This window comes from Canis lupus, chromosome 3 (assembly GCF_011100685.1).
Source record: "Canis lupus familiaris isolate Mischka breed German Shepherd chromosome 3, alternate assembly UU_Cfam_GSD_1.0, whole genome shotgun sequence".
Taxonomy (NCBI): domain Eukaryota; kingdom Metazoa; phylum Chordata; class Mammalia; order Carnivora; family Canidae; genus Canis; species Canis lupus.
This window is the reverse complement of record NC_049224.1, coordinates 48,114,210-48,133,747: the sequence shown is the minus strand read 5'-3', so window position 1 is coordinate 48,133,747 and position 19,538 is coordinate 48,114,210. Positions and strand designations below refer to the sequence as shown.

The 19,538-nt window shown below is 44.6% G+C and overlaps 1 protein-coding gene across 1 annotated transcript in view; it reads left to right on the top strand.

The window, feature by feature from the left end:
• The window catches only part of ST8SIA2 (ST8 alpha-N-acetyl-neuraminide alpha-2,8-sialyltransferase 2), a 61,510-nt gene that overhangs the window by 13,424 nt on the left and 28,548 nt on the right, over positions 1-19,538 (top strand). The window contains exon 2 of the mRNA NM_001097548.1: positions 19,141-19,203. Coding sequence (NP_001091017.1) covers positions 19,141-19,203 — 63 coding nt within the window. The remainder of the gene's footprint in view (positions 1-19,140; positions 19,204-19,538) is intronic.

Sequence of the window (19,538 nt, the reverse complement as noted above, 5' to 3'; positions counted from 1 at the left end):
ATAAAGTAAAATGTGTTGACTTTTGGATTTTTTTAGTCCTCATCAGAGTGCCATTGTGTAGCGTTGTTTTTATTTTCTGTCTTGGAAATCGGCAGAGATTAGCCACTGAGAGGATCATTCAGCCTGGACTAGGAAGGTAGTGTATTTACTTTTGTTCTTATTGTTTTCATCTACCATAAGACAATCTCCATAAGGAAAGGGTCCATTTCCGTCCCGTTTACCAATGTGTCCCCAGTGCATGGCACGTGGTAAGTGCTCAGTAACAGTTTCTCAAAAGCAACTTTTTGGTGTTGTTTTTGAGACCAGCGCATGCTATCTGACATGGGCCAGCCCACTGGAAAAGTTAATCTGCTCTCGATAAGGTGCAAGAACAACAGCCTTACAAGGTACTCATGGTGCCCCTGGAGAAAAACTTCCCTGGTACCTGGTCTCTGGGACAGTTACCATGAGCTTCATGTGGTCGTCACAAAGCTATATGAGTAAAATGCATCCAACTCACTATACACAGGTACTCACAAGCCCGGTGTTGGATACTGGTGCCATGAAAAGCTGAACCCAGTACAGAGAAAAGGCTCAAGGCCTTTATGGTCTGGCGGCACAGAGACTTACTAGGGGTTGATGACAGATGTGTCTGCAGTGAGCAGCAATTTGGGAATCTGGGCTTTGGTTGTGGATTCACCACTACTAGGCCATTGCCTTAAGGGCAGGCCCTAAGCTCTCTAGGCCTCAGTTTCCCCATCTGTAGAATGAGTGTTAGATGAACCCATAGGTCTTCTCTGGCTCCAGTGCATCACAAGTGGATGTCTCCCTCAATGAATTTCCCTGTTGTATGGAGTCCAGACTCACTGGAAATAGCAAATCCTTTTGTGATGCCTCTGAATTCCTTGCCCTGAAATTTTAGAGCAGGGCAAAAAATAGGTGCTGGTTTATTTTCAAGCACCACCTGCTCTACATTAAACAGGAAAAAAAAAAAAAAAAGGCCACCATCGAGAAGGCAAACTAACATACTGAGCACCTGCTACATGCCAGACATTGCAGTAGACACTCTCACATCTCAATGAAGTGCCTTGATAAACTTGCAAGAGAGGTTCAGTTAGCATTGCTGTTTCCCATCTTCCAGTACCACTTGGAGAATCATTATATTACAGCAGGATTGGTGTTCCAGATAAATTATGCTCAATATTCCATGTGTTAGAAAAGCACCTGAGTGTGGGTAATAAAATATAAAGAAGCTATTATCAACATAGCTAAATTGGGGACTTTGGAAGCCTTCTTCCTTCAGTTATCAGGAAGATTCATCGTCACCAACAAACCTCTAGTGTGCACAATGGCAGTGCCTGTCCTCAGCAGTGAGCCCTGCCTTGTAATAAAAATGAAAGTGACATTGTTGTACTAATGATACTGATGATTCAGACAATAGGAGCTGCAAAGAGGACTGAGGACCTGAAAGACATTTTCCAGAGAAGGCGGGATCAGAGTAGGACTTCAGTCCAAAAAAGGGTCCAAGGACTTAGCCGAATAAAGAATGAAGGTGGTAATCCAGATGGGGATAATGGCCCAAGGCAAAGAAGCAATGAGCTTGACAGCAAAGAGCTTGGCTGGAGTGGAGGTTTCAGGAATACCTGGAGGTGAAGGGAAATACAACAGGACAAAGAGCTCTGAGCAAAGCTGTCAGTGCTGAGGATCTCACAGTTGGTTCTTTTGGGAACCACTTTGGTTTAAGCTGTGGTCCAAAAACCTCTAAAGAATCTGTGATGGATTTCAGGAGATCCATGAACCTCTTGAAATTTTAGGCATTTTTCTGAGCAAAAGATTTATATATTTTAAAGGATTCGCAAAGGGATCCACAAAGCTAAAGAGAAGATGCTATGGACAATAGGGACCCTTGAAGAGTTTTGAACAGGATGGTGCAGAGAATATGTGAGTTGCTCAGAGGGGACAAGTTAGGGAGACCACTCAGGTAATCCACAGGAGGAACATGGTGGGTATGGGCTGCAGTCGTGTCAATGGAAAGGAAGAGAGAGTTAGGGCATCATGGTACAGAGAAGAAGAAACAGCACTCGGGACCACCAGTGGTGGCAAGGACAATGGTTTGGTCTTAAACATGATGATTATAAGAGGATGGAGTTTATCTATGTGGAAATGAAAACATTTAAAAATCACTTACTGAATCACCAATTATTGGAGAATAGGGACAAAAGTCCAGCCAGCCCATTCCTCTTTATTTTTTCAAGTATGGCAACAAAGACCTTGAGATGGGAAGAGATTGTCCATGCTCACATAGATGGTGGGCAACCAGGGACCAATCCATAAGAGAATAATATTTAGGAAGGAAGTCATGGAAGATGGAGATGGAAATTGGAATCCATTTGTAGGGAGATGTTAGTTGAAGCCATTAAGTGGAGACAAAATCCCTAAAGAAGCAGAGACCCCAGGATTAAGCCTTGGTCATCACCCTCATTTAGAGGGTGGGAAGGAGAAGCCAAGGTAGCAAAGACCATGGAGAAGGATGGACAAAGAGATGAGAGGGGAACCAAGGGAGCAAAGCAGTAAGAGAGGCAAGTGCTCCCAGCAGGAGGATTTTAGGTTTGAGAGTGCTCAGAGCCACTGGGCTTGGCCATCAGCAGGTCCCTGGTGACATCTAGGAGAATGACGAAATGGAAGGAGATTTCAAAGAGAAGTCCCTGATCAAAGGGGCAGTGATTACAGCGTGGCCACGCCAGAGTTTTGAGAAGGAAAGAGAAGCAGATCAGCGGTGGGGAGACCAGGCAGGAGGAATTTACATAGGAAAGAGTGCATTTGTAAAAATAAGGTAGGGAAATAAGCAGTGGGAGAAGGAAAGGAGAGGTTATAAGTCAAAGCCACAATGTTGAGGTGGAAATAGGACCAATAACCAGAGGTGGGGAGGGGAAGAGGGAAATGAAGCCTTACAGACCATATTCTGGAGTGGGGAGGGTCCAGAAACATGAATTTAAAGGAGGGAAGATTTGGGATCCACTGACCCATTGGGCTCTTCTTGCCTGAGCAGACCCCTCTTCCTGAGGCACTTCCCAAAGCCCTTTGTGGGGCTGGCTCCTCCTCAGATTTCAAGTCTGATGGAATGCTGGCACCTCCAGCAGCAATTCCCTGTCCCCTGCCAAGCCCACCCCCAGTCCATACACCTCCATCACCATTCCTCCTACTTCCTTCTCAGTGTCACTGGGTACCTGAATAACAGGTACTCACTCTTCCTTTGCTGGGGTATTTGCCTTTCTTGTATGTGTATGTGTGTGCTTCCAGTCTCCAAATTTAGATTTTAAGCACCTTCAAACTGGAGTGGAGTGGGTGGCTATCTGTCTATCCCCACTGTGCCCCCAGGGCCTGTCACATAGTAGGTGCTCAATAAGTGCACGCTAACTGGAACAAAATGACAGGAAGGCAGAGGAATCCAGCCATGACCTATCTCTCTTCTCAGAAATGATTTAATGAGAACAATAATAAAAATAGAACAAAAATAGCATCTGCCAAGCTGTTTGTATGTATTCATTACCTCATTTACTCTTCAAAGTTTACTCACTTTAAGGAGTGAGGAGGCTCAGTTTTAAATACTCTGCTCGTGAAGACAGAGCTAGGGATCACACCAAAGCCCGTGTTCTTCTGCCAATCTTTTTTTTTTTTTTTTTTTTTGACAGTATTGGATCAAAGAGGCATTTCTGTCAAAAAAAAATAATAAAAATTCAGAGATGCTAGATCCTTCTGCCAACCCTCTACCAGGGGGTGTGTAGTTTCTGGGCATCCTCTCCCCATTCCTCCCCATTCTGATGTGGCCACACAAAGCCCTTCACATGCCAGGGTGTTCTACAAGAGCTTAAGAAGGGTTAAATTTCCATCCACTTGTCCAGTCCACTGTAGTCACATGAAGAAGTCAGCTGGCAAAGACTTTTCTTCGCCTCTGGTTTATTCTAAAGTCCAGGGAGGGGCAGACTAGCCCCCACTTCACCATAGCTTCTTCCTTGGTGTTTTCTAGATGAATTCGGTGGCAAGAGAAGTGGGGAGGGGGTAAAGGCTTTGAGGCAGCCCCAGTATCAAAGCCCAAAATGATACCTTGAGCTATTGACCCCAGAGCACCGTGCAGAGCCCCCAGCCCAAACTTGGGAGGCAGACAGGCAGACTCTCCCTGGAAGTCCAAACTGATGCTCAGGGCAAGAGTAAAAGCAAAGGAGGTGCCACTTGTCCCGTTCTCTTTGCTCCTTTCACTTTCGTGTGTTCACAACAGAAACCAGGCTCCTGGCCTTTCACACAGCCTGAACTTCCTGAAAAGCTGCTAGAAACATTCGAAGCATGAGGGCCAAACCCTCCTAGAATGAGAGGGTAGCAATCTAGTCAGATGCACACACCTCCTATAGGACGTGGCTTCGTGCTTCCTCCTCTTACTCTGCCAGGTGATGTTTGGAGCATCTGTCTGGAGTCAGGTGTAGTGTCTCAGGTACAATGGCTGTCTGGCCTGGCTCTCCGGCTTCTCTTCTGGGTTTGCTTCAGTTACACAGAACCCCAGTTTTGACTCCACTCAGGCTTTGACCGCCCCCACCCCCAACCCCTTGCACCATGTTTCCAAATTGGAGACAGTTTCAGACAAAGCTGGGTTCAGATTCTGCCTCCAGCCCCTCTTTGCTATAAATCCTTGGATTCAATGCTTAACATCTCTAATTGAATGGGAATACGAAAACATCCACCTCATAGGGATGTGATAGAGACGAAGCAAGACAATCCACAGCCAGTGTGTGGCCTGCGAGTGCTGCATGCTAGGTGCCCAGGCAATAGTAACTCAGGATGGTCACTCCTCTGGGCTCTGTCTATCCAAGCAAAGTCCTTCTCAAGTTCCCACCCAGACACCTATTTCTAGCATCAACCTGACATAGCCTTGGGTGCCACCATCCTCCCTATGCCCATCTCCACCCCAGGCCCACCAGCTATAAGCTACAGTGACGTTTGTTGAGTGAAGTCATTTTCCATGCCCAAACTCAACATGGCTGGAGGTCCTGTTTTCCATCCTGAGCACTGTCTTTGGGCTTTTCTCCAAGGCAATCAGGAATTGGCTCATAGGGAGGACCCAATTGGCAGAAACCCTCCACAATTCCTCCTCAGAGCCTCAAACTCCTACAGAACACAGGGTGGGGGTGGGGATGGAGGCCACGGCTGACAGCTGAAGACATCAGGGCTAAGTAGCCTTCCAGAACTGGGGCTGGCTTCCTCTTACTATGCTATTAGTTGGTGATTCAATTAGTAAGCTCTGGGGAGCAGTTTCTTACTGCATGGTAAGAAGAACGAAGCTCCCAGATTTTCTTTCCAGCAGCTTTGTCTTCTACATGTTGCAGGGGGCAAAGGACTGGGCCCCTGGGTGTTCTTCTGCTTATGGTTGACTTTATCAATAAGCATCTTGTAAATTGTCGCTGGGAAGGAACAAGAAACTAGTACCCCTGCTGCTCCCTGCCCACCCTCAGGTCCAGCAGGCTTGGTATACCTGGCATAAGAGGGGTTTCTGAGTCAGGGAAGTTAACGGAGAAGGTGACATGCACGGTTGTGCTACCTGAGTAGCAAGGAGTTGGTCCAGGTATCTCAAACTACCAAGTCCAAGCAGGGCACATACATAAGTGAGGTATCTCAGGGTAAGACAAAAGGGAGTGGTGAGGACTGTGGGGGAAATGTAGCATATACCTCCTCTACCCCTAGTCCCACCAACCTGATGCATGGCTGCTTCTCAACTCAACTCAACTCAACCAATGACTATGGTTCAGTATGGCCAGACCTTCTGATTGTTCAAAAGAAGCCAGATATTACCATGCTTTACAATAACTATTCCCTTGAATTTTAAAATATTGGCCTCTGATTTTTAAAATGTTTAGCATATGCAAGCCACCCCCACCCAACCAGGTATTTAGGCCAGATATGATGGGGGATTCATAAATTCTGAATTAAATAAATGGAGATAGAATAAAAGATTCCCGAGGGGGGGCCTGAGGCTCAAAAACACAATCTTGGATCCGACCTTCATTCCAGAAACTTCCCTCTGCTTGGTGGTGTTAGCAGCTGTCTCTATGGGAAAATGGAAGACAAGGACAGAGAGGGCCAGCTCAGAAAGTGTCTCCTGTGTTCTGCTAAGGATTCTGAACTTTATTTTGAAAGCTGGGAGGGTCTGTGAGGGAACCCAAAAGAGTTTCAAGGAGGGAGTGCCACACTGTACTTTACATCTGCAGTGATCCAGGGTAAGGACATGAAGGTTGACACCTGCTCCCCTCAGGTGTATAATCTGAAGGCTGAGTGGTCTTGGAAGGGGGAACATAGTGAGAGGTGGAGAGTGTAGATGCCACCTTGATTCTGAATGAACTGGGTGGGCTGCCATCCTGGTCAGGTTTGAGTTCTGTGTGGAGGTATCCAGGATGTGCATGATTCTGGGGCCAGGAGTGAGGGATGCCTGCCAGTACATCAGGCAGTCATGGCCTATAGACAAGCGATGGAAATTGGGGTTTGGACAAGTGACCCATGCTCAGAGGGTGCTGAGCTATGAACATGGAGAGGAGAGCAGGTGTGGAGGAGCTGGGAAAAAGTAATGGGAAAGGTTCAAGGAGCACTTGGAGAAGTGAGACCACTCAAGGGAAGAGGACAATGTCCATGGCTCTCAGCATATTTTGGGTCTTGCTCAGTTTACCATCAGAGCAGAGAGAACAGAGAACCACTAGGCAGTCAGACCTGCCCAAGGACTAGGTGGCACTTCAAGAATCTCCACAAGACAGTCCCTTGGGGGCTCAGTCCAGCACAGCTTGGCAGCCAGTGGACATACCATGCCCAGCTCTTGACAATGTGATCTTCAGAGGTGCCTCCTGCTATTTATCTGAGAGTTTCTTTGGGGAAGAAAAGGAAATGCACTAATTCAATCTCTGGCACACCATCAGTGAGAGCAGTGGCAGCAGGAACCATGGCTCTGCCATGGTGAACACACCCATTTGCTTCCATCCGCTGATCCTTATTTCTCCCTTGTGGGCTGTACTGCTGAAAGGCAGGTTCCCTGAGGATAGCTGTTCCAAGGCGCCTTGGCAGAGTCCACGCACAGCAATGGACTCTAATGCCCTCTAATCAGAAGGGCAGCAGCCATCCCCTGAACACCACAACTGACATCCCTGTCTGTCCAGCGCTTCTCACTGCAGCCCCACAACAGGACCCTGCTTTACCAAGAAGGACATCAGGACCTAGAGACATCTGGAGCTGCAAAGCCAGAACCATCAGGAGCCAGACCCCAGTTCCTTACTGATGGTCCTGGCTATCTTCTTTCTGCATGATGCCAACTCTCCCTGCATGGTGGCTGCTGAAAAGGCAGGGTGGGGGACACATCTGACACCCAGAAGAAATAGGACTTCAAAGTTCACTCCAACACTGGTGCCCTTGTTGGGGGGGGGGGGGGGACAGTTTCCTCAGGAAAAGGCTGCAGCTGACATTAATGGGGATGCTGTTTCTGAATGCGGCTCCATCAAGAATTGAACAAAAGAGAGGGAAGAAAGGCTGGCTTAGGGTAAAGGCCTTTCAAGTGCTGGCGAGGCGAGGAGGGTTCAAGAGCAAAGCACTGCGCATTGGACAGGTATTCTGCTTCTTTTTAAAGAGTAAGATTTATCCATAGCAGTCCACATGAATGAAATGAGAACTTTTCAGAGCTGCCAACCTCTTGCTTCAGGTTTTTTTTTTTTTTTTTTTTTTGCAAGAGTATATTTCTAATGCAATACAAAAGGAAAAAAATTACAGCCCAGGTTAACACTATGTCTGTAGCAGGAGGCCCAGGGACTGCCAATAAATGAACACCAAGTGACTGGCCAGTGGAGGTGCTATGGTCGAGTGTTTGTGTCCTCCCAAATTCACATATCGGAACCCTAACCCTCACTGTGATGCTGTTAGGAAGTGGAGCCCTCTGGGTGGGAATTCAGTCATGCAGGTGGGGCCTCATGATAGGATGAGTGCCCTATCCAAGAGACCCCACAGAGCTCCCTCACTTGTTCCATCACTAGAAGTTAGAACAAAAAGTCAGATTCAGATGAGGGAGGAGGGCTTCACCCGACCAAGTTGGCTCCCTGATCTCAAACTCTCCGCCTCCAGGACTGTGAGGAATACATATCTGTTTATAAGCCAGGCTATGGTATTATGTTCCAGTACCCCAAATGGAATGAGACAGTAAGATTGAAAGATTTTTCATATAAAACCACTCCTGGATCACATTTTATCCTTACTGGTGCGGTGCAGGTGAAGAATCTAATTTGAATATTTCTCCAGTTAGCTCACCAACTGTCTCACATCTACTTGTTGAGTTAACCTTTGCTTCCTCTCAACTTCCTGGTGTCTCCCTGACAGTATATTAAATCCTTATCTGCAGCAGGTGAAGGGCAGGATGCTGGGGCCAGCTTTCTGCAGGCACAGAAAACCCCAATGCCGGCTCTGCCAGTGTTTTCACTGCACAAATCACTTAATCTTTTGGAGCCTGTCTGTCTTATTTCTAAAACCAAAATATGGAAATTAACATGTCCCTGGTAAAGAGTCAGCACATGGTGGGGTCAAGCAAATGAGGTTATTAATATTTTTCACTGCTCTCTTGAAATCTGCATCCCCTTCCTAAAAATATGTTTTATTAACGTATCCATCTGGGACAGGGATTGTCACCTGGGTTGCTTCCTAATTCTTAGGAAGTAAATTTTGCTGGGGAAAGAGAGGCTGTTTCATTTGAAAAACAAAACAAAAGCATATTCTGGTATACTTTGTATCTGAAAATTTTATAAAACTAATATTTTGTAAGAAAAACTATAGAAAGTAATACTGGATGAAATCTTGCTGGGTGTGAATATAGCGAAAAATCAAGACTTTTAATTGGGGGCTCTCTCGGTCTAGGGAGTAGTGAGAATCAAGGAGGGATTTTTATGTCATTATAAGTGGAACCTTAAAGTGTTGAGAGGAGATGATTTAATATAATAATGGATTTTCTGAACCAGAAGGAATCTTAATGATGCCCCGAGGACTTTAACCCATCTCTTTGTTGGGAATCGTTCATCATGTCCCTCCATAGTAGCATATTTCCTATTTCCTCCAGAGGGAGATCTGTCCCATGGCCAGACCCAGGAAACCCTGATTTTACCTATTCAGGAAGGAAGAAGCGGCCACTGTCATCACACAAGATTGGGATTCGAATAAGATGGGGAATGAGTAGCATCCATTGCAAGATGTTCACACAAGAGCTCGTTTGATAGTGTGACAGGCACATAGACCAGATTGGAGTGATGCCAAGAGAGGGCAGAATGAGGAACACAGAGGGTTAGTGTAGACAATGCTGTAAGAAGTTTGCAGAGTACTGGCAAGACATAGAGAAGATGCTGAGGGGAATATCGAGTTAAGGTTGGGTTGTTTATTTAAGATGAGGAAAGCAAACATATATATAAATGCTGGTGGGTATGAGCCAGTTACATGGCAGATAATCAGGAGCTGGGCTCCTGAGCCTGTCTACTAGGTTCAAATCCTGGTGTCCCTACTTAGTTTCTGTGCTGCCCACAGAGAAGTATTTCACCTTCTTGGTGCCTGAGTGTCTTCTCACATAGAATGGATAAGCATTTCTGCTTCACGGGGCTCTTGTGAGGTCCAAGATAAGTATCAGAAGTATTAGCAAGCTGAAAGGATGCTGTTGAATATATGGAAGAGAGAGGAAATAGTTGATAGAACAAGAGTTTCAAAAGGCAAGAAGGGATACAATCCAGAGCACAGGTGGAGGTGCTGGGTTTGGATAAGAGAACAGCTAGCTCCTCTCTTGTAACAAAGGAAGGGAGGAGGCAGGCTCCTTCTATTTACAAATATTCACTGAGCCCTTATGATGTCCAGGCACTGTGCCCAACACTGGGGGTGCAGCAGTCAACAAGGCAGATACACGCTTCTGTCATGAAGCTTACAATCCAGGAGCAGAGTCAGATAGTGTGTTTAAGACATGAATATGGTGATAAGAAGACAAAAGGAGCTGGGAGTGGGAAGGGCCACGATGAAGGGAATAGCAGAGCAGAGCAGTTAAAGGGGCTGGTCAGAAAAGGCCTCTCCAAGGAAGTGACATCTGAGCCAAGGTTTGAAGGATCAAGGAGTGAATCATGGAGCTATCTATAGGAAGAGTGTTCCAGGGAGAGGGAATAGCCAGTGCAAAAGCTCTGCGGCTGGAGCACCCCTATGGGGACATGGGTAGGTGGGCAGTGGTGATGGAAGTGAGACTAGGGTTTCCCTACTTCCTACCCTGGCCATGGTTCTGGGAGGCTGAGTCCTCTTCTCTAAAATGGAAGGACACCTTCAGCTTTTCTGACTCATCTATTCGTTCAGCAGCCCTCTCCCGAGCATGTTTGGCATACAGGAGAAACACACCCCACTCCTCACAATACAGAAACGAGCAGGCCCCTGTCCTATGTTCAACCCCAGTCTGGCAAAGCCACAGGCTAGTGACGCTGCAGTGGTAGGGAGAACCTTGGTGCAGGTAGGACCAGGACATGGAAGTAGGATGAGTACACTGGCCCACTATAAAGCAGGGCCTTCAGAATGGGTCAGGGGGACTCAGGAATGTCTCTATAGCCATGAACGACTAACAGAGGTCTTATCTACCAAGAACCTCACTGTCTCCAGCTTAAGCAACAGAATAAGTATGTCTCATCTCTGAGTTTTAACTGTCTTGGTTTCTGGTTTTTGAGTGGTCAGGGTTTTGGAACACAGCATTCTCTTAGAAGTCTCTCTATTATAAAGTCTGTCTTTATAAAATGGGTACAGATGGGAGGATGGCGAGTCCCACATGGATTGGTGATCAGTGCCTCAGTTTACCCTGAAAGGGCTCTGGTTTGGATGATAAATCATAGGGCCCCCTCCCCACCACCACCCCATTAGAGGTGACAGTTTCATGATGAGAAAGGATCAGCAATAAACATGGTACAAAATGTTTGGCATCCAAGTGACTTGTTTACTTGAATGTTGATCTGCAGATGCCTATCTGTACTTTTATATGAAGACTAGGGAAATTGGCTGGAATATAATCAAAGCCCTAAGTTCACACAGATGTTTTCTGAAGTTGAGCGAAGGGAGAGCCAGGAGTGAACTGGTTCCTTTTTGTATACTGACAGAAGCTGATTAACAAGCAAAAGTTTCCTAAAATCAAAGCAAATGAGTAATATTTAATAATTTAATAATAAGCTAATATTTAAAGTGAAAAAAGGGAGAACAGCAGAGAAAGGAGCTGAACAGTGGATGAGGAGAGCTCAGGGGCATTACAGATACACCCATGAGCTTGCCGACCTCACCCTTGTCCCTGGTATCAACAGCAGAGATCTCGATCGTCATGGGAACATCATTGTCAGGGACAAACCCTACACAGGTCTCTTCAGAGCTCTCTTCCCGGCATGTTTCAATATCTGTGAGGTTCAAGGGATCCTGTACAGGAAGGACTCGCTGTATAGGAAAGCTGTCCCAGAGACTGTTAGCAGGTAAGTAAAGCTTTAGACTTGACCTGATGAGCAAGAAGCTGAGTTCATGGAACCAGAGAGAGACAAACTGGTGACAGGCATGAGGGCACTGGGGATAAGTCTAAATTTGATGGAACTACCATAGCAGAAGTGTCACTTGCTGCCTATAAAACTGACCTTTACGGTCACACCCAGTCCTGGCTGGCAGTCCAGAAGTGACTGGCCAGTTCCAGCTCTCAGTATGATCCACAGTAGTTGTCACGCTAGCGAAGAGCTGGCAGTGAAGTTCATGGTCCTTCTTGTTGGAGCTATGACTTCAGGAAAGCTGTGCTCAATCAGAAGGATGTCATCAAAAAGAAATACGGCAAAGACGCCTCCCACGTGGAGGATGAGAGGCATTTTGCTCTTCACTCCCTAGAGCAGAGGTCAACAAAGTGTAGCTCATAGATTCGTATCCAGCCAGCTACCTGTTATCATGTGGCCCTCAAGCCAAGAATGTTTTGACATTTTTTAAAGGTTGGGGGAAAAAAATCAAAGGACGTGTAACACTAATATCGAGTGCTTTATAATATGTCCTGCAGTGTTCTAAAGCCTTGCATTCATTAGCTCATGCAATCTCTACAAAAACTCCGTGAAGTGGATACTGTTACTCATTCTGTAGATGAGGAAACAAACGAAAGCTTCTAGATAAGTTAAATAATGGTCAAAGATCACACAGCTAATGGCTAGTTCAGCTAGAACTCAGACCCAGGGAGTCTTATCACAGAGCCTTGTGCTCTTAACCTGCATCCCTGAATGAAAGGTTCTCCAACCCTGTAAGCGTAGATAGAGTAGAAGTCCAAATGAGAGATTCGATGAGTGGCAAAAATTAGAGAGGGTGACAGAACATGAGAGACTCTTAACTCTGGGAAACAAACAAGGAGCAGTGGAAGGGGAGGCGGGTGGGGCATGGGGGTAGGGTAACTGGGTGATGGGCACTGAGGGGGGCACTTGACGGGATGAGCACTGGATGTTATACTATATGTTGGCAAATCGAACTCCAATTAAAGAAAAAAGAAAAAAAAACAAAAGAGAGATTCGAGACACGTGTTCTGATGAGTTCACAGGAGGAAAGAAGGAAAGGAAGGCTCTATAGAGGATATCATGATGACAGGACTACTAGCTTTAAGTCTCAATTAAGCAAATTCTAATCTCTGCCCCTCCCCCAAAGAATTGCATTCTTCTCATTGTAAAATCTTCCATTTTTTCCTCTTGGTCCACAAAGCCTAAAATATTTGCTGCCTGGCCCTTTAAAGGAAAAGTTTGCTGACTCATAATCCTGGACAATGCAGCCCCTTGGAGTTGCTATGAAATGTGACTAGAAAGGCTGGCTACACTTATAAGGTTGTGAATGGCATGAATGCAGTAACCTCTAGTTCTTAGAGTTTGGAAAATATAACCTCGAGCTTCAGGTCTCTTGATGACTTCAGCCATTATATCACTCCTGACTAGCTTGTGGCTGGGTGCAAGTCCTTCATCAGGGACTACCCAGTGCTGTCTACTGAAGATGCCTTAGATCAGGAAGACTGGAAAGCTGGGAAGAAGTTCCCACTAATGCAGGTAATATACAGGTGGTAGGGGATGGTCTCACAGTGCCCAACCCAAAACGAATCACTAAGCCTATGGGCAACAACACATGTTACTGCCTTCTGCTCCGAATGAATCAGAAACCAGTGACAGAGTCTCCTCGGGAATGCAAATTGGCCTAGTCCAAAGGATGGGGGTGCCATGTTTCCCACTGTGCTAGGGCAACTGAAAATAATTTTATTGCCAGCCTCGTGGTGAGGATCTGCAGTGGATCAACGAGGCTGGGCCTCTTGCCCATGTGAGCCCTTGGCCAAGTAAAACTAGCCCCATGGAGGAGGAGATGGACAGAAAAGCTTAATTTTCCAGCAACGAATTCAGGAAGCTCCTAGCCAAGTAAGCCCTGAGCAGAGGAGAGCCACTGAACTATTCAAAGCCGGGTCAGCTGGTAGAACCTGTACTCCTCTTCTAATCACAGATGCTCAAGGATCAAGATACAAACATCTTGGAGGAGTCTTTCCCTCTTTTGTCTTTGTGATGTCCTGCCTCCTGAGAAGGGCCACATCAAAAGTCAGGTTTCTGATGCATGAGCTACGTGGAAGAGTCTTTAAAAAATTATACTAAGTGAAAGAAGCCAGACACAAAGGTCAAATATTGTATGATTCCACTTATATAAAATATCTAGAATAGAGAAATTCATGAGGATAGGAAGTTGATAGAGGTTACCAGGGTCTAGGGGCAAGGGGATTATTAGGAAGATACTATTTAATGGGTGCAGAGTTTCACTTTGGTTGATTAAAGAAAAACTTCTAGAGCTACATAGTGGTAATGGCTACACAATATACTTATGCCACTGAATTGTACACTTTAGAAGGGTTAAAATGGGAATTTCATGTTAAGTATATTTTGCCACAAAAAAAATTTAAAAAAAACTCACCCTTAAGGCCTGTAGGAAGCCCTTGCTCTGTCCATGTGACTGACCCCAAATGAATCATCCCTTTCCTTACTGTCCTCCCCACATGCATCTCTGGGGCCATATACTTAGTGTGTCCCTTGGATGTCAACAGGTACAAACTACAAGTGGTTTTATACAAAAATTGGAGGGGGGAAAAAAAGCACTTTCAGTATCCTCCCAAAACTGTGAAGGAAGAACATCTGCAAATTCATGATTTGTGCTTTAGTTTAATCTTTTATTCTCAAGACTAGTCAGTTGTTTAAGTTGGGTCTAGACTCTTAATTAAAGCTGACAGTTTGTTTACTGGGCCTGATTCTCCAGTGAGAAACAGAGAAGACAGGAATTCTAACACAGCTACAAGACTCCAACCCACTGGATGTTACCTTACCCATAAACAACTGGGCTTGGGTGAAAAGTCAACATAGAAATGCAGTTCTCAGGTTTGCTAACTGCTTTGCATCAAAAACAGAACTAATTGTGCATGTTTTTTTTTAATAACATAATATTTTTCTGTATTGTCTTATTAGTTTACCAAGTATAATCTACTTGGAGAGAGTATTGGGTCAGTGGTGGAAAGGAGATCACTGTCCTAAAATGTAGAGCTCTAAAGCAGTGAATCTCTATCATTGCTATGGCTGAGAATATTTAGCAGGGTCAAATATACAGTGGTTATTACCAGTATTATTCCTCATTTTATAGAGTTCTTTATGTGGGCGTAGTGCTTTCCCATATATTTTTTTCCTTTGGATGATCTAAGCAACTTTGTTTCTATGACTTCAGCACACTGTGAATTATCTCTAGCAAATTCTTCTCACCTGATAATCTTCTTATGTTACTCAACCAAGCAGGTATCAGTAGTCTCCCATTGTAAGGAATATAAATTCATTTTAATAACATTGAAGGCAAAACCTAATTAGAAGAAAAAGAAACCCTCCTTGTCAATTCATGTGATTCTTGCTGAGCCGAACATCTGCAGTTTACTTCTTTTAGTGACAGTCTGCCCCGTTCTATGGATATCTGAAAGGTGAAACTGTGTCTTGTATAGTGTAAATAATATGCACGGTGTGCACACTGGGAAGGGAAGATTTGGGGAAAAAGTCCCACTTAACCTTGAAGTTAGATTTGATTCACTGAGCCCCATTTACACAAGGCTGTGAAGGTGAACAAGACAGAGTTCCCCCCTGTTTTAATATTAGTTTTATTATTATTTAGGTATGGTCAGGCCAACAGGTCAGGAGACAATTGCCATTAAAAAGATGATTTGTTATACTCCTAGATCCCAAGGGGCATGCCACACCATACAGGGCCACATAGAGAAGCTCTAGGTCACTCAGAAGGCAGTGAGACAGGGAAAACTGTGGGCTAGAGCCTTTATTGTTGTTCTCACAGGAAGGAAGAGTAAGGCAGGGCCAACAGGCTGAGGTTGGCTAGTTTGAATAATGTCAGCAGGCTCTGGGACATAGGGGCTGGTCCTAGCTGTCTAATACCTGGCTCTGGGGTGATTAGGGCAGGGGGATAGTAGCCCAGAGTGCAAGACACCAATAGGGAGGTAGCAGGGGTGTGGACTGTAAATTGGTTGGTTTGTCTTTGAAAGGTACACTCCCAAATAAGTTGTTTATTGTCTCTAGGAATTGGCTAACCCTCAGAGGGGCAGGCCCTTCAGAATACAGAAAATAAAAGACCTGATTAATGCATGCTCTCCAGGGGCTGATATTCTAAAGTGGCGAGCAGCTGGGGAAGCTGCAACGAGGACCAAATCTCCAGGCCCTGGTTTCAACTCTAAGAAGAGGAGTTTGGACTAGACACCTAAGATTTCTTTAAAGTTCCTCCATTTGTGAGTCCATGAAATAGTTGAAATAATTAAATACAGAATGAAGGTGACAAATGGCTATAAGACAATTGAATGCTCTGGAAAAAGAAGGAAAAGATGGTAGAGAAGTGAAAATGGGGATGGTTTGAAAGGGAGGCATAGATGTTGGCTTGGTGTTCAGCTTGAGAAGGTGATGCAGATGGGCTGGCTGGGGGAGGAATCCATGTTCCCCGGGGCAATGGGCAGAAAGCAAGAGTTAGAGCAGAGATTCTGAATGGAGACAATTTTGCCCCCCTGCCCCCAGGGGATATTCGGTCATGTCTGGACACATTTTTGGTTGTCATAACTTGGCGGGTGGGTGCATAAAGTGATGGAAGCCAAGATGCTGCTGAACACCCTACTCCCAACCGCACCATTAAAGAAATCTCCCACCCAAATGTCAACAGTGCTGAAGCTGGGAAGTCCTGAGGTAAAAGAAGAACTGATATGAAAAATGCCCCAGAGGGATGCCTGGGTGGCTCAGTGGTTAAGCGTCTGCCTTTGGCTCAGGGCGTGATCCCAGAGTCCTGGGATTGAGTCCCACATCAGGATCCCGGCAGGAGCCTGCTTCTCCCTCTGCCTATGTCTCTGCCTCTCTCTGTGTGTCTCATGAATAAATAAATAAAATCTTAAAAAAAAAAAAAGAAAGAAAAAAGAAAAGAAAAGAAAAGAAGAGAAGAGAAAAAGAAAGAAAAAGGCCTTGGATTTGCAGTGCCCACATCAGGTCTTAGTGCCATTCGGGATCTGGCCTGGTGAGAAAGACTCAGGGAAGTAGTTGTTGTTGGGCACATGGTTCTCTCCAAATGCTTGGTCACATTAATTCAGAGGGCTGCATAGAGACAGTGCTCTCTCACCTGGTCCCTGCTTCAATTTCCTGAAAGACACTGTGCACAGAGTTTACTGAGGATTGCTTTTTTGTATAAGCAGAGTCTTAGATTTTTATAAAGTCAAATCTGTCTTATATTTTCTCTTATGATTTATGTTTACCTTTCTGAATTTTAAAGTCTTTCACATACACTCTTCATACCTCATCAAAGATTTGATAAGTATTCTCTTTCATTTTCTCACCAATTTCTTATGGGATACCTTCCTTAAAAATGTGCCTCTTCAATTCATTCTTTCCCAGATGGTACTACAAGTATTCTTGGGGATAATATGACTTTAGGAATTCCACTGATAAATATTTTTTTGTTAAGGACTTTGTGTTCTTTTCAAATGCATATATAATCATGGTTTCAAATCTGTATTTTTCACAGATGGCATTGCTTAGGATAAGGAGTTTTTAAAGATGAGTCCATTTTAAAACTTAAGTAGGTAATGGTGTGAGTGATAAATGAAACATGGTGAACTGGTGGTAGGAGTATGAGAATCTCTATTGTTTAGGAAACACTAGTTAAATCACTTGAAATTTATTTTGCTGTGTAGAATAAAGTATCACTCAACTCGTTCCCCTCCACCTCATCTCTAGATTGTTAACCAACTACTCCAAACCATTTATTGAATTTCTCATTGATCATGACTTTTTAAAGCCATATATCAATTCTTATATGCAGTCTTTCTGCATGATCTTTTTTTGTTCCATTAACCTTTCATTAGCCTTGAGCTATTACCACACTTTTAATTACTGCACTTGACTTAATATCTGGCTCTGCAGGTCTTCCCTCCCCACAAAGAGTACTGATTTTGAGGACAGGGGTCAGGGTGCAGGGATGTGAAAGGTCAGTGACATGTGGACGGTGGTACACCCAAGAAAGCCCTTGGGGTTTGATCTGAGTAGACATAGTTACAGGGCCAGAGTTGGACAGATATGCCCAGATCTCTGAGTTAAAAGTGCTAGAGCTCTGTCATCTCAGGGAGAAACGAGGAGGGACAAAAAGGAAATATTAGGCATTGATTTAAGATGTGAAGAGCCAATCCATGAAATCAAGAACTAGACCGGGAATGATGGAAATTTGAGACCTGAGGAAAGACCTGAGGAAAGAGACTCTGGACAGGACATAGCACACTTCCTGTTGTCTGGCTATTTGGCTATGAAATAGGAGAATGTTGCCTGTTGCCAAATAATGCTGAAAGGACATTTCAGTCCATTAGGAAAAGACATGTATGCTTTCACACACATGCATACACACAACACACGCACAGTGTTATAACTACAGATATGATAACCCTAAAAAGCAGACAGAAAAATCCAGACTTACAGCCAGTGTAGAGATAGGTGTTAACTTCCCCCAAAGAATTTTCATTAAATCATAGAATCCCTTGAAACACACAGCTTTGCCAGTGATTTAATTGTTTCTTTGGAGTGCTCCAATACCCTGACTGAAAGGCAAGATGGAACTTTAAAAAATAAGAAAAGTATGAAGAAATAGCTCCTCAACCACACATCCTATAAATCAGTGGGGGAAAAAATATTTAATTTAATAAAAATAATTAGTCTCACCACTTTTTAAAAACCAACACAGTGCACAGGGTGGACTAAGGTACCAAGGGTAAAAGGATTCATCTATCCCCCAGCCCAATGTGATAACAAAGCAGGGTGAAACTTCATGGTCCTACAGCCCCCCTTCAGAATGGAATTTTCCAGAATTGAATGGATGGTGGGGCTAGAAAGGGCCTTGGAAGGCTTTTACCCCAAAAACATATTCCAGAGTGAGAAGCAGAGGACTGACTCCATTATTCACAGATCACCTGCTCCCCCCTACAAAGTGACACGACTTATTATTTTTTTCTGCCACCAAAAGGCAAATCATTATCACATCTGGTATCACATTGAGTTAATCATTGCTGCCTCTGTTGAACTTCTGGTGTCTCAGGTTTGGAATGTGATGGACAACATTCTAACACATGTGAGAGCAAGAGAAGACTGGGGGCAGATACTGAATCATGCTAGAGTGAATGCCAAGTCCTGCTGAGTCATGGAGAGCAGATGCTGAGTCATGTTAGAGCAGATGCTGAGTCATGCTGAGGGGTACTATCCTGTTGGATTAACTAGGGCAGATTAACCCAAAGGAGTTTGTCTCAAGACTCAAATGAAAGTCTCAACTGGAAACCCTGGTATGAATTAAAATAGTGTTCAAGTGGGAGGTGGGAAGGATCTGGGAGGCCTACTTCCCTGTAAAATGCTTGGGTCTGTGTCTGGGCCAGGATGATGCCCATTCTGGAGAAGCCAGAGTGAGATCTCATTCTCCCTCTATAGTTCTCCAGGCCGGCTGCGGGATCTCCTGGTGATTGAAGAGGGCTTTACAAAGAAGAGCTGGGTTTATAAATAATGCATTTCCTTTGTCTTGCAGGGATTCTGGAGGCAGAGGTACAATCAGATCAGCTGTGAACAGCTTACATAGCAAATCTAATAGGTTTGTAAATTAGATTTTGTGTTCATTTGTTTTTGCTGTAAGGCAGCTATTAATCTGCTTCTCCTCTTTGCTGGATGGTGCCCTTCTTACTTAGCAAATAGATCTGTTTCCTTTCACTTTGGCTTTGCATTTCCCTAATCACTTTTGGGGAGGAGCTGTCGATAGAAGAGACCATGAAATGGCCCAGGGTCTAGAGGCTGCAAAGATGGAAGACTCAGATGGGTAAGAGCTACTTTCTGGAAAAGAGCCCACATACTTTGAAGCACTTGAGCCACCAATGTGCTTATTCATAACTTGTGTTTTTGCTGAGCAATGGAAGCTCTAAAGAGAATCAG